The following is a 15,044-nucleotide window of genomic DNA, read 5'->3' as shown; positions in this document are numbered from 1 at the left end:
TTCCGTCCAGAACTGTTCCCGTTGCATTACGGGACGAAATCTCTGCTGAGCTTAGAGAATTGCGAAATAAGGGAGCTATTGTGCCAATAAAAGCTTGTCAATGGGAGAGTTCACTGATTTTGCTCCCCAAACCTTCAGGTCGCAATCGCCTCTGTGTTGACTTTCTACATCTACATCTACATTGATACTTCGCAAACCACCCAACGGTGTGTGGCGGAGGGCACTTTACGTGCCACTGTCATTACCTCCCTTTCCTGTTCCAGTCACGTATGGTTCGCGGGAAGAACGACTGTCTGAAAGCCTCCGTGCGCGCTCTAATCTCTCTAATTTTACATTCGTGATCTCCTCGGGAAGTATAAGTAGGGGGAAGCAATATATTCGATACCTCATCCAGAAACGCACCCTCTCGAAACCTGGCGAGCAAGCTACACCGCGATGCAGAGCGCCTCTCTTGCAGAGTCTGCCACTTGAGTTTATTAAACATCTCCGTAACGCTATCACGGTTACCAAATAACCCAGTGACGAAACGCGCCGCTCTTCTTTGGATCTTCTCTATCTCCTCCGTCAACCCGACCTGGTACGGATCCCACACTGATGAGCAATACTCAAGTATAGGTCGAACGAGTGTTTTGTAAGCCACCTCCTTTGTTGATGGACTACATTTTCTAAGCACTCTCCCAATGAATCTCAACCTGGTACCCGCCTTACCAACAATTAATTTTATATGATCATTCCACTTCAAATCGTTCCGTACGCATACTCCCAGATATTTTACAGAAGTAACTGCTACCAGTGTTTGTTCCGCTATCATATAATCATACAATAAAGGATCCTTCTTTCTATGTATTCGCAATACATTACATTTGTCTATGTTAAGGGTCAGTTGCCACTCCCTGCACCAAGTGCCTATCCGCTGCAGATCTTCCTGTATTTCGCTACAATTTTCTAATGCAGCAACTTCTCTGTATACTACAGCATCATCCGCGAAAAGCCGCATGGAACTTCCGACACTATCTACTAAGTCATTTATATATATTGTGAAAAGCAATGGTCCCATAACACTCCCCTGTGGCACGCCAGAGGTTACTTTAACGTCTGTAGACGTCTCTCCATTGATAACAACATGCTGTGTTCTGTTTGCTAAAAACTCTTCAATCCAGCCACACAGCTGGTCTGATATTCCGTAGCCTCTTACTTTGTTTATCAGGCGACAGTGCGGAACTGTATCGAACGCCTTCCGGAAGTCAAGAAAAATAGCATCTACCTGGGAGCCTGTATCTAATATTTTCTGGGTCTCATGAACAAATAAGGCGAGTTGGGTCTCACACGATCGCTGTTTCCGGAATCCATGTTGATTCCTACATAGTAGATTCTGGGTTTCCAGAAATGACATGATACGCGAGCAAAAAACATGTTCTAAAATTCTACAAGAGATCGACGTAAGAGATATAGGTCTATAGTTTTGCGCATCTGCTCGACGACCCTTCTTGAAGACTGGGACTATCTGTGCTCTTTTCCAATCATTTGGAACCCTCCGTTCCTCTAGAGACTTGCGGTACACGGCTGTTAGAAGGGGGGCAAGTTCTTTCGCGACTTTAAGTCTACAGTCAACCCACAAACTGTGATTAATACTTATACATTGCCACGGTCAGAGTAGCTAATGGACGGATTAGGCGCTGGTCGCTACTTTTCAAATATTGATTAGCACAATGCATATCTTCAAACACCACTAGACGAAGTATCTCAAAAAGTGTGTGTTGTGAACACTCATTTGGGCTTGTTTAAATATTTGCTTTTGCCTTTTGGCAGTGCTTTCGCAACCGTCATTTTCCAACGATATTTGGAACGGTTCCCTGCTCAAGTACCAAACTGTTAAAACTATTGGGACGATCTTGTCGTAGCATGTCATAACCTGAAAAAGACACTGCAAATTTGCAGTGTTTTGTTTCGTACGTTATCTGATGCAGGACTAAGGTGTAATTGGACAAGTGTGATTTTTTTAAACCTGGGTTGCAGTATCTTGGTCATGTCGCAACCAGTCAAGGTGTACATACTCTTCAGTCACATTTGTTAGCCATTCCTGACTTGCAGTTCTTCAGAATGTCACAGAATTGCAGCCGGTCTTAAGAAAAGTGAACTATTATATTCGGTTCATACCAAATGCTGCACAAATCGCAACTCCATTGCTTCGCTTGCGTCGCAAGAACGTTCCGTTTGTTTGGACAAATGAGTGCCAAGAAGCGTTTCAAAAACTTAATGAAGCATTGCTCAGTGATCGGTGCTTGATTCACTCTGATCCTAACAAAACAGTAGCGTGGCAAGTTGTCGCTTCCTCTTACGTAATCGGAGTAGTGCTATCGCACAGATTTCGTGATAAAAGACAGGCCTATTGCTTTCGCATCAAAAGTGTTGTCCGAAGCTCAGTATAACTATTCAAAAATAAAAAAGAGGCATTAGCTGTTGTGTACGATGTCACCAAATTCCACCACTATTTGTATGACAGAAAAATCTACTTAGTAACAGTTCACAAGCCATTGCAGTTCTTGTTTCACCGATGAAGCTGGTTCCTCTATTTCAATACCAGTCAGAGACTGTGTATCGTCTGACAGCTCAACATGGTAATGCGGATGCACCTACATGCCTTCCGATTGGCTCTGATACCGTCTTTGACTCTTCTGCGGCATCTTGTTGACATATCGATTCTCATTATTCTGAATTACTTCAATCCTTTCCTCTAAACTATAGCGAAATTGCACAGGCCAAGGAAGCTGATTCAAATTTGAACATTTTGCTAAAATACATTCGCACATCTTGGCCTCGCTCATTGCTTAGCATAAAGAACTCTGTAGTGCGCCGATACTTTGCACGTCGGCATAGCCTCGCTACACCGCAAGGTGTGATTCTTGATCAAAATGACAGTGGACAGTCACGTGTGTCAATCCCCAAAGCTTTGCAAAAAGAAGTGTTGCAGTTACTTCACCAAAGACACTGAGGGATTATTCGTACGCAACAGTCAGCGCGTCGACACTGTACTTGGCAGGGTATGGACACCCTAATTGAACAGACAACGTCACTGTGTCATGCATTTGCGGAAAATCAGTCCGCTCCACGCAAAACTTCTCTGCTTGGCCTAAGTCGCAATCACCATGGCTACGTGTTCACATAGACTTTGCGGGACGTTTCTGGAGCACTCGTGGGTCATTGTGGTAGACTCGTATAGCAAATTTCCTTTCGTGGTGCCAATGAACTCGATAAAGTCATGAAGCACAATTAAGGTGTTGTCCTCTATTTTTTGCCTCGAAGATTTTCCTGACGTCATAGTGTCGGGCAGCGGCCCTCAGTTCACGGCACATGAATTTGAAACGTTCTGTGAACGCAATGTTATACGGCACCTAAGTACTGCACGTTTTCATCCACAGTCCAACGGCGAAGCGAAAAGTTTTGTCAGAACCTTCAAAAAGCAGTTGGCCAAACTTGGCACCGCACATGCCAGGGAATGCAACTATTCAACTATTTCTCACTTCCTGTCGTTCACATCCACGAGATGGGCCATCGCCGGCCGACAGCGCGGCCACACCAGCCGCCACAGGGTGTCATCAGGAAACCGCGAGACGACTCCATGGAGACGGAACCTTCGCTTCCTCAACCTCCTCTCACGCTACTGATGTGGTTGGACCCGCCCACGCTGCAGCAGCCGACGCATTCTACACCTTGTTATGGATCTCAGGAGGTAGTTTTCCTGGGGACGGTTCCACCAGAGTGAAGGCCGGATGGCGGGGTACGACAGGAGGTCTGCCGTCCCCCGCAGCCACAGGTTCGAGTCCATCTCAGTAGCCACGCTCCTGCTTCCCCATCCGTTGTCGTGCTCTCTACATGACGATGGTCCGTCGCTTTGGGTGGGAGGGGGTGGGGGCGTGGAGGAATGCGAATTCGTGAAGTCAAGCGCCTGCATGTCTGTAGGGAACACGATAGAGCAGAGAGTGCTGTGAAGAAGACATCAGCCAATTACACGGCGACCGATCCTTCTCGAGGACGACAATGCGACAGCAGCCAAGTTCTACGAGAGCTTCGAGATACGAGACATCAATAGAAAAGTCAAAGCTCATTGCTTTGCTCGTAGATTCTATGCATCCCAGACTTGGAATTGTTATACTGAAGAACATCGATTATTCTGTCTTGGCCCTTTGCGACACATGTGTTTCACACAAAGTTAAGTATTGTATTTTTTTTCCTTTTCGTAATAAAACTTAGTAATACGATTTGTCTGAATGTTGTCTAGCGATCCAAGAAAACAGGTTCCCTAGACTCCCCGTGGTTGACGACTAGACAGGATTCAACGCTATGAATGTCCGACGAAACATTGTATCTTATTTATGAAGAACACAGACACTGAAATCACGTATTTATCCGCTGGCACCAAGCAAGCGACTTTCAATTAAAATGTCTCTCCTGTATGGAAATGCACCAGGGGTGTACGAGTGCAGCTTGTACCCACATGGTCGACGACATATGGAAGTTGGGTGTAGCTGTGAAGCGTGCTTGGATAGCCAAATAGACAGACTGCTTTCCGCAGTCGTGCGGCGCGCAGGTCTGTTTACGTCCCTGCCGCGGTGTATAGCGCGTACGCGTTTCTTTACTTCGTGTTACCCTTCGCTAGTGCTTGTACTTTCGAACTAGAATGGCTCATTCGTACCGACAATCTACTATCAAGATCAGCTTTGATAATGAATTTGCACGACGGAAGGTATTTGGAATATAATTTATACGTGAAGAAATTAAAACTGAACCACAAGAAATGATTGGCTTCCACTTTTCTATCGCAAGCAGTGTGGTCTATTTGAAACTGATCAACGACACGGCGTGTGACAAGATCGTACGCGACCATAAAGATGGAATTCAATGAAGACATTCATACGGCCACGTCGGAACAGTGGCAACTGATCATGCGGGACTTGGATTGAGAATTGTAAGAGTATTTGAGCTACTATTTAAGGTTCCGGCTGAGATCGTGCTACAAACCTACGGACGGGTACTTAATCACATAGCAGAAAAATGGACAACCTTTACCAGGTAGCCTGTACTTAACGGTGTGCGACAAATACCGATCGAGCTATCAAAACACGTGCCGTCTTATTTTATCAATTGGTGGCTGCAGAGCGATAGTCATTTACGACGGACAGCCGAAAACTTGGTCAGGTTGTGGTCAGGAAGGTCACATTCGCTGAGCGTGTCTTCAACGAAGAATTGCACAGATACCGACAGGTCAGTCTGTAGCAATACCTGCAGCAACGTCTCTCTCTCTCACATATGCAAATGTGTTCCGGATGGACGCACCACCGAACAGTGACAGCGCCCAGCAGCTGGACACACCAGTCGAAAAGCCGACGGCGACGCCCCCCACCCAGCCCTGTGGCCGAGAGGTTCTAGGCACTTCAGTCCGGAACCGCGCTGCTGCTACGGTCGCAGGTTCGAATCCTGCCTCGGGCATTGATGTGTGTGATGTCCTTAGGTTAGTTATTTTTAAGTAGTTCCAAGTCTAGGGGACTGATGACCTCAGATGTTAAGTCCCATAGTGCTTAGAGTGAGTTGGACTATTTTGGACTCCACCCAGCAGCACCGGCTGATACCACCAGTACAGAGATCGGATGAAGCAATGGTCATCGACAGTCGAATAGTGCCAACGGCTGCCTTCGTGTCCGACTGCAGTGGTGACAGAGACACTCACCCGCATTCGGATACGGAAACGCACACGCGTAGGCAACGGTCTCGGAAACGGTGCAAGAAACGACGTCTAAGGCCTTCGAATGACTCCTTAATACGTATGCAGGACGATGATCAAGAAACGACCAAGTAAGACGGCCACCTTACAGAAGGTCCAGAGACTCCTCCATCCAGAACACCGTCATCTCGACAGCAGCATACGTCAAGAGCGACCTGAAAAACTTGACAACGCACGGCAACCTGCAGTCAACTGCCACTCCCAAGCATTAGAAGAGGAGCCACAGAGAGACGTGGCTGGCGAGCACCTGCACACAAAAAACCTGTCCCAAGGAGACTGGGCTTATGACTGTGGAGGGGACCCACCGATAGTCGCAGCTGGCGATACGACGGGGCGACGCCCCGCTAAAGTTCAACTTATAACCAACGACGGCGGGCAAGACTAGGTCACGTAACGTGCCAGAACAACAGCAGGCGGCGTAACCTCCCATGGCCGATATACATGCGACGAAACTAAGCATATCGGCTTGTTTGTATCAATATCAATAATATACGACCGCAGATTAAGATGTCCTTACCCATATATATGCTCCAAGCAGCAGACATCCACATCGTCCTCCTACAAGACGTATACGTCGATGAATTCCCTGCCATGTGCGGGTAAGTATCCTAGCCTTCTAAACTGGTAGCGGCACAGCAATACTTCTTAAAGAAGGCATCACGGCACGGGAATTAGCAATGACAGTACCTGATATACGACCCATCCGTCAACATCTATGCACCGACGAAATTGCCCCGCTACTCCAAGGTCGACACGACTAATTATTCCTAGGCGGCGATTTTAATTGTGTACTTGCACCGAAAGACCAATTTCCTCGATATACCCCTTGCCCGGAATTACCTCAATGTTGGTGCATAGTATGCATCTGGTTGTCATTTGGGAGCATGTCCACGCCCTCCGCTCTCGATACACACATACAACAAGTCATTCCGCTATTCGTCTCGACCGAATATATGTTGTATTATAGACAATAAAAATCCTTATCTCCTTTCCTTATCTCCCTCCCTTTTTTTAAAAAAAAAACATTCACTTTTTTTTGGTGGCAGTGCCTCTGTAGGTTGCTCGCTAGGCGGGTGACCTTGAAGGGGACTTCCCTACTTTGGCCCATATAAACAAGTACTCGTCAGCATTCAACTTCTTCTTTCTTCTAGTATAAAGGGCTCTTATAGGGAAGTTTTCCGCATTCTAATAATCAGAATCCCAGTCCATAGAGTTTGCAAGTTTCCGTGGACACGTCAGAAAATTATAGCTGCCGCATTGCGCCGCTCCTCGCCTACAGTGGGCCGTTTCCCTCTGCCGTCTGAACCCAGGTGAACGGCTAAAGAATTTCTGCCGCGGCGGAGGGTTGTTAAATGATATTCACAGCTCCATGTTCTCCGGTGAACCATAGTTTGAGGTGTACTTGGTCGTAGTTGACTCAATTTGAATACAAATGGGCCTCACATTGGATTCCTGTACACAAAGTCAATTTGTATTGTAGACGAGATTGTTTCACGGGAGAATGTGTATAGTTTCCTTCCCAATGAAAGTTTTTGCAATCAAGCACCATCCATTTTCTTACTTTTGTTTGTCATTGTTTTTGTCAGGTTCATCAGCTATTTGTAGTTATAGTAGGATGATTAAAAACTTGTCATTAAGTTTGTAAAGTTAAATTTGCCACTGTTCTCATTCACACTCCCTCAACTATTCACTATTCTCATTTTAATAATTTTTTGCGGTAATGTTTGGGTACACCAGCAATTCAAAGTTAAATCACATTAAATTATAATTAATTTGACTTCGGAAAGTAACTTCAGATATAGACAACAAATGTGGCATGAGTAAATTCACTAATTTCATAGAAATTGGTTTAAACATGTAGTTCACGATTTGAAGATTACTGAGAAGATAATACTTTTCTTTATGTATAGACAACATTAACCATCTGTCGGAGATATGCTTATGATTAAAACAAGCGACGACTTGGAGCGTTAGCATCCACACAGCGATTAATTGGCTATCAAAGAGGAAAGAAAACAACAAATAAATGAGTTATGTTATGTATGAACTTCAAATCCATGAAGGAACTATGCGCGCATTAAACAACGAGGCCGGGAATCATGTACGTACAGATTCAAAATGAATTTAAGAAAGTACACAAGAGTTCGTGCAGGACGTTAGCTCATAAATTACAAATGAGAGGAATTATTAAATGAAATGTAAATTAAAACGAAGTGAAAGAAACAAATGCAGACACATTATGATATAGTTTCATATACGATTACACTATAGGCATGGAATATGATGTAGCTTCATAACCAATTATTCTATATGTATTACATTTGCAACATAAAATAGTTTTCTTACACAAAGATTTACGATAGTAAATAGGAAAATAAATACGTTAACATGATAAAAGTATGTGACGTATGATCGTTAAAAACTAAAATGACAGATACTAAATTTATAATATTACTTATTAAAAACTTACAAGCCAGCGATGATAAGAAAGATAAATTGGAAACTATGCTGAACCCAATTGACAACATTAACTATTTTACGGGTATATTACTATTGATACCGCACAATGTAAGGTCTATCTAACTTTCGAATATTTTTATATCTTAAATGCTGTAATATGTAAACACGGTAAAAATGTTTCGTTGGATAGTGAACGAGTACGTACCCTATGCAGTATTTCACACTTTTTAGATTCCATACATTTTAGTTTATGACAGTTATTGTAGGCGTCAATGAAAATGTCTCTGTCTTTTACCTTAGTCCACGTCATAGAAAGCCCCTTAGTCTTAGATCTGTGGAAAAGCGCTGAGTCGAAGCAAATTAGTTCACGATTAAGTTACCTATTTCTTGTTTTATTCTCCTGAAATTTCACATAACATCGAGGAGATACGCTTTATTGGTCTATGTAGCCAATAAAAAATCCAATATAATTACGTCTCCCCAAGGCCTTACATACAGCTGACAGAAAAGTTTACCACCGACAGGAAATACCTGTCATGTTCCAGAGAAAAACTGTTATCTCTGGCTGCCAGCATTGTCAGATTCCCTCTCTAGAATTATTACAACGTTACGCTGTAGCAACAGCGAAATTATACTAGAGCAGAAATTAGATTAGGCAGATGACTGATGTACACAGCAGGGGGGGGGGGGGGGGGAGGGGACTGACTCAGGTAAGTACGGCCATTAGTAAGAGTGGTAGAGAGGAAGTTACTGCTGTATACCTTACCTATTCGTCGGTGCAATGTGGCCGCTTTTGCACTCGCACTGGACGTGTGTAGAGGATCTGTGCCAAATGTCTCCTGGCTGTTGTGCAGACCAGACTTCGACAGGGAGTCCTGAAATCACGTAAAAACACCTGTTGCAAGTAGCTGCCACGGTAACGATAAAAGTATTTCTGAAACTCACAAGTGCGTGGATTATAACAAGGAACAACGTCAAGAACTTGACCTGCCCGCTTGCACTGCAGCCAATGAAAGTTGCAGCACCAGAAAGGACAGAAAAAAATTATTTGTTGTGGTCTTACACTGCTGTAGAAACAATGCTTCACTAAATTTTGGCCATACGGGGCGTGAATGTTGTTAAAACAGCTGCCGCCTGTTTGAGCAACAGCGACCTTAAACCGGATCAGCATCGAGCCAAACTGAGCTTTGAAGATAGCTACGCTGTCTGATCAAAAGTATCGACACCTGTTACTAGAACTTCGTATAGAATGTGTTCGCCCTTCGTCTTTATGACGGCCTAAACTCTGTTCGGGACTCTTCCAGTGAGGTGTCTGATTGCCTGTGGAGGGGTGACAGCCTGTTTTTCCTGAAGGGCAGAAACTGGACAACTTAGTGAGGATGGATGCTGGCTCTGGATCAAAGCCAATATTTTAAGTCATCCCTACCGGTTCAAATGGCTCTAAGCACTATGGGACTTAACATCTGAGGCCATCAGTCCCCTAGAGTTAGAACTACTTAAACCTAACAAACCTAAGGACATCACACACATCCATGCCCGAGGCAAGATTCGAAGCAGTGACCGTGGCAGCAGCGCGGTTCTCGACTGAAGCGCCTAGAACCGCTCGTCCACTGTGGCCGGCTCATCCCTAATGCATTACACTATGTTCAGGTAGGGACTCTGCGCAGGCAGTCTATTTCCGGAATGTTATTGTACAGAAAACATTGCGTCGTAGGCGGTGCAGTATGATGGGGTGCACTTTCATGCTGATTCGATCATAGATTTCGATCTGTTCCTCTAGTATGCATAGTACACAATGCTTCAAAACGAGTTATGTCCTTCCGCAATAGGTGGTGGTGGAAGTAAGTTCCTATGGGAACAAACTCCTGAGGTCATCCGCTTCCTAGGCTTACACACTACTTAATCTAACTGAAATTAACTTACGCTAAGGACAACATACACACGCATGCTCCAGAAAGGAACGCCCGACGGGGGGAGAGTCGCGCGAACCGTGCCAAGGCGCCTAAGACCACGTCGTTTCCCCGCAGTAAGGGGCCACATCATAAGAATGTGCAACCCCATCATCAGTACCTTAGCGTTGACACTGCCCATGATGGCAGGTAACGTTCTCCAGGCACTCACCAAACGCAAACCCTTCCACCGGATTGCCACAGGATACAGCGTGTTTCATTGCTCTAGATGGGCCGGCCGGAGTGGCCTTGCGGTTCTAGGCGCTACAGTGTGGAGCCGAGCGAGCGCTACGGTCGCAGGTTCGAATCCTGCCTCGGGCATGGATGTGTGTGATGTCCTTAGGTTAGTTAGGTTTAATTAGTTCTAAGTTCTAGGCGACTGATGACCTAAGAAGTTAAGTCACATAGTGCTCAGAGCCATTTGAACCATTGCTCCAGATGACTTGTTTTTATTCATTCCCTTGCAGTGGCCTCGCTCTTTACCCCACCTCAAGCGCCGCTTAGCAGTGGCAATAGAAATATGTAGCTTATGGGTAGCTGCTCCACCACTGTATCAGGTCCTTTCTGACTCTCTACGCACAGTCATTGTGCTAGCTGGACAGCATGTACCGCTCTGGAACTGACAAGTGTTTCCACCGCTGATTTCATGCGATGTTTCTGCAGTCACTCTCCGCAATACTCGACGCTTCCTGTCATTCAGGTTGACCTGGTCTTGGATTAGCTCTGGTTATTTCCTCTCATTTCCGCTTCAAAATCAGGACACCCACAGTTTATTTTGGCAGTTTTAGAAGGGTTCAAATGTCCCTCATGAATGTTTTACTCAGGTGACATACGGTGGCAATACACATTCGAAGTCAGCAAGCTCTCGTGAGAGGTATACTTTGTTGTCCTCTGGTGATATCAAGTGGTCAGTTAGGCGAAGCATAGTGATGTGCGGATGAATTTCGATCATACATGAGTCAACGTTGCCTCATCACTACGCCAGGATCTAGCAGTCGCAGTGGTTGTAAACTAATGGCAAGATTTCTGAAGAACGACCTGTCCGAGATAACAGTTGAACACCGTCTGTGTGCAGGCAGATCAGGAAAATACGGACATATTTTCTTGTTATCTTAATGAAATATAGCGTAACATGCACCTCGAACTTATAGCACAGCCACCGGACACAATAGGTCGTAAATGTAATTTCTGCTTCCCATATTGTGGACTGTGCGCAGCAAAGGTTAGAGTGTTGTGTAGGTAAAAGAACCCCACACCATGACGCAAGATGCAGAGCCCGAATGACTATCGCGAGTGCAATCTCATAACGTTCGTTTCTTCCAAGCTTTCACGCCCATACATTCATCGTCATGTTGTAGATAAACGTGAAAAGACAAAAGGGGTGTCGCGCTCACGCTGGTGTTGGGTGTTGCCACTGGACGCCACATTGTCGGCGAGCACTCTCTCTGAAAGCACATCAAAGGAAGCCACAAAAATGGTCACCATGCTGACATTCCGTCGTGCCTCAGAGGTCGTCTCACTGTCAGTGAGGGCGCACCTTGCTGCAAAATTTGCCCATTTGCTGACTAATGGTATTTGATATTGCCGTAAGACCCAGCACGGCTTTCGCGGCCGTTGTAGTTATGAAAAAATCTTCTGAACCTTCAGGCCGTATGCTATTCCTGTTCAAGCTTGTTTAATGATTGAACAGTCTTCAGCTGTATAGTGATACCAGTGGAATCCGGAAGTATATACCAGCAGATGAATCGAATATTGTTGAATTGTATAGTAATATTAGTGGAATCTTGACGTATATATCAGCAGAAGAATCTAAACGTCGTTCATCTAAGAAGTTAGGAGGAAAACTGCGCGGCCTAACGACCCAGACGATGTTAACACCAATATGCTCGTCCTCTTGGGCGCTAGAAGGTGGGGCCGTTGAGATACTGCAGACGCTAAGAATAGCTATCCTAAACTCATTGATACCATATTCACACGACAGCCGTGGGATGCAGACAAAAGCTAGCATCAGTATTGGGGGACAATAAATCTCAGTCTCGATGGGTCACGATACTGCCACTGTCGACGTACAATAGGTGCAGACAGCCGTTTCTCCTTAACGATATTCCTACAAAAAATACTCAAATGACATTTCTTACTAAAGAAATACATCTTCCCAATTTGCAGAAAGCAGACGTCGTTACACCTACACGGTTTTAGTGGTTGCACTGAAATGCTGAACGTTTGCTCGTACATAGTACGCTTCACAGAAATTTAGCGCTTGCTGCATACCACCTTTATGGTGCTGTATTTTTAATGGCCAGTAGTATAACTCAGCGCGAAGGTCTCTGACGTGCAAGACGGGGAGGTTTTTCAAATCCAGAGCAAATGTGCGTCGCATGCAAAGGAGGTCTCCAGCACCGAGTGTCATTATGAATGTAAATGCTTTCTCAGACCTACTCAGACAAAAATAGCGCTGAAACCACCTCTCCGTATTAACAGCGCAGTTCGCATTTATGTAAAACTTACGTATTTCTTTCAAATTGCGCAAAGTTACGATACCTTTCTGTTTTTAGCGCGGGGTAGCCGCCCGGTCACAACCCCTTGTCACAGATCGCGCGGGTTCCATCGTCGGAGGTTCGAGTACTCCCTCTGGCATGGGTGTGTGTGTGTTGTCCTAAGCGTAAGTTATGTTAACTTAGATTAAGTAGTATATAACCTTAGGGACCGATGACCTCTGAGGTTCGGTCGATAGGATCTTACCACATCTACATCTACCTACATCTACATGATTACTCTGCAATTCACACTTAAGTGCCTGGCAGAGGGTTCATCGAACCATTTTCGTACTATTTCTCTACCATTCCACTCTCGAAGGGCGCGTCGGAGAAAGGAACACCTAAATCTTTCCGTTCGAGCACTGATTTCTCTTTATTTTATTATGATGATCATTTTTACCTACGTATGTGGGTGTCAACAAAATATTTTAGCATTCAGAAGAGACAGTTGGTGATTCAAATTTCATAAATAGATCTCACCGCAAAGGAAACCGCCTTTGTTTCAGTGACTGGCACCCCAACTCGCGTATAATATCAGTGACACTGTCACCCCTATTGCGCCTATTGCGCGATAACACGAAACGGGTTGCCCTTCTTTGCAATTTTTCGATGTCCTCCGTCAATCCAACCTGGTAAGGATCCCACACCGCGCAGCGATATTCCAGCAGAAGACGGACAAGTGTAATGTAGGCTGTCTCTTTAGTGGATTTCTCGCATCTTCTAAGTGTTCGCCAACAAAGCTCAGTCCTTATTTCGCCTTCCCCGCAATATTATACAGGGTGGACCATTGATCGTGACCAGGCCAAATATCTCACGAAATAAGTGTCAAACGAAAAAACTACAAAGACCGAAAATTCTCTAGCTTGAAGGGGGAAACCAGATGGCGCTATGGTTGGCCCCCTAGATGGCGCTGCCATAGGTCAAATGGACATAAACTGCGTTTTTTTTAAAAGAAAAAAAGAACCACCATTTTTATTACATATTCGCGTAGTACATAAAGAAATATGACTGTTGTAGTTGGACCACTTTTTTCACTTTGTGCTAGATGGCGCTGTAATAGTCACAAACATATGGCTCACAGTTTTAGACGAACAGTTTGTAACAGGTAGGTTTTTTAAATTAAAATACAGAATACAGGTATGTTTGAACATTTTATTTCGGTTGTTCCAATGTGATATTTCTACCTTTGTGAACTTATCATTTCTGAGAACGCATGCTGTTACAGCGTGATTACCTGTAAATACCACATTAATGCAACAAATGCTCAAAATGATGTCAGTCAATCTCAATGCATTTGGCAATACGTGCAACGACATTCATCTCAACTGCGAGTAGTTCGCCTTCCGTAATGATCGCACATGCGCTGACGTATGTTGTCAGGCATTGTCGTTGGATCACGATAGCAAAGATCCTTCAACTGATGTGAGTACGAAGGCTTTCCCGACGTAATAATTGATAATATTCTTCTCGGGTATGCAGCCGGATCATAACGTCTTCATGACACAATATTTCCGCGGTCCAACTGGCCGCCATCTTCAGGTGAGAGTGCTGGTGCACGATCTCGCCGGAACTGACTTCCCAGCGCAAGCGGCGGCCCCCATATAGGCCGCAGAAGACCCACAACGCGTGCGCGAGAAGGCGCCGTAACTGCTCTCTAGCGCAGTGGACATACCGCGCCGCCAGTGGTGGAAACAGGCGAAATCGAGATATCGCTGTCAAAAATTAAAAAAATTTTATTCCGACGATCGGAACACAGACCGTTGTTTTTTAATGTCAGATAACACCGGGTGCCAAGTCTTACTTAAAAGATAACCCTTGTCTCTACTAATAATATTGTCAGATAAACGAATCTCTATGGATTCTTTTAAAACACAGTCCCAATAGCGAGATGCAGGGGCAACCATTTGTGTCTCGTCATATAGCATTCTGTGTCCCTCGGTGAGACAGTTTTCCACCACTGCAGATTTCTCAGGTTGAAGCAGCCGTGTGTGCCGCTGATGCTCAACACATCGGTCCTGAATGGTCCGGATTGTCTGACCAATATAAGCCTTCCCACAGTGGCAAAGGATCTTGTACACACCGGGCTTCCTCAAACCCAAGTCATCCTTAACAGAGCCAAGGAGCGCTTTTGGTGTTCTTTCAGAGATTGAAGTCCTTGTCTCTTAGTCCCTAGGATTTGCTTGTGAGCTTTGATGTCATGTCGCTTTTTACCCGGGTTCCTCTGGAAGAATACTTGCAATTAATTGGTGAGAAACTGGATGAGGAAACAACCAGGCTTTGTCGCCACGTGTTGACGTCGACGTACATTTTATTCAATGA

The 15,044-nt window shown here is 44.9% G+C and overlaps 1 protein-coding gene across 3 annotated transcripts in view; it reads right to left on the bottom strand.

The window, feature by feature from the left end:
• Positions 1–15,044, bottom strand: part of LOC124786830 (serine/arginine repetitive matrix protein 1-like) — a 631,128-nt gene that overhangs the window by 184,988 nt on the left and 431,096 nt on the right. For all 3 annotated transcript variants that reach the window (XM_047254293.1, XM_047254294.1, XM_047254295.1), the window contains exon 5: positions 9,006–9,114. In XM_047254293.1, the coding sequence (XP_047110249.1) occupies positions 9,006–9,114 (109 nt within the window). The remainder of the gene's footprint in view (positions 1–9,005; positions 9,115–15,044) is intronic.

The sequence above is a fragment of the Schistocerca piceifrons genome, chromosome 1 (assembly GCF_021461385.2).
Source record: "Schistocerca piceifrons isolate TAMUIC-IGC-003096 chromosome 1, iqSchPice1.1, whole genome shotgun sequence".
NCBI classification, from domain to species: domain Eukaryota; kingdom Metazoa; phylum Arthropoda; class Insecta; order Orthoptera; family Acrididae; genus Schistocerca; species Schistocerca piceifrons.
Note: the sequence above shows the minus strand (reverse complement) of the source record. Positions and strands in the feature narration are given on the sequence as shown.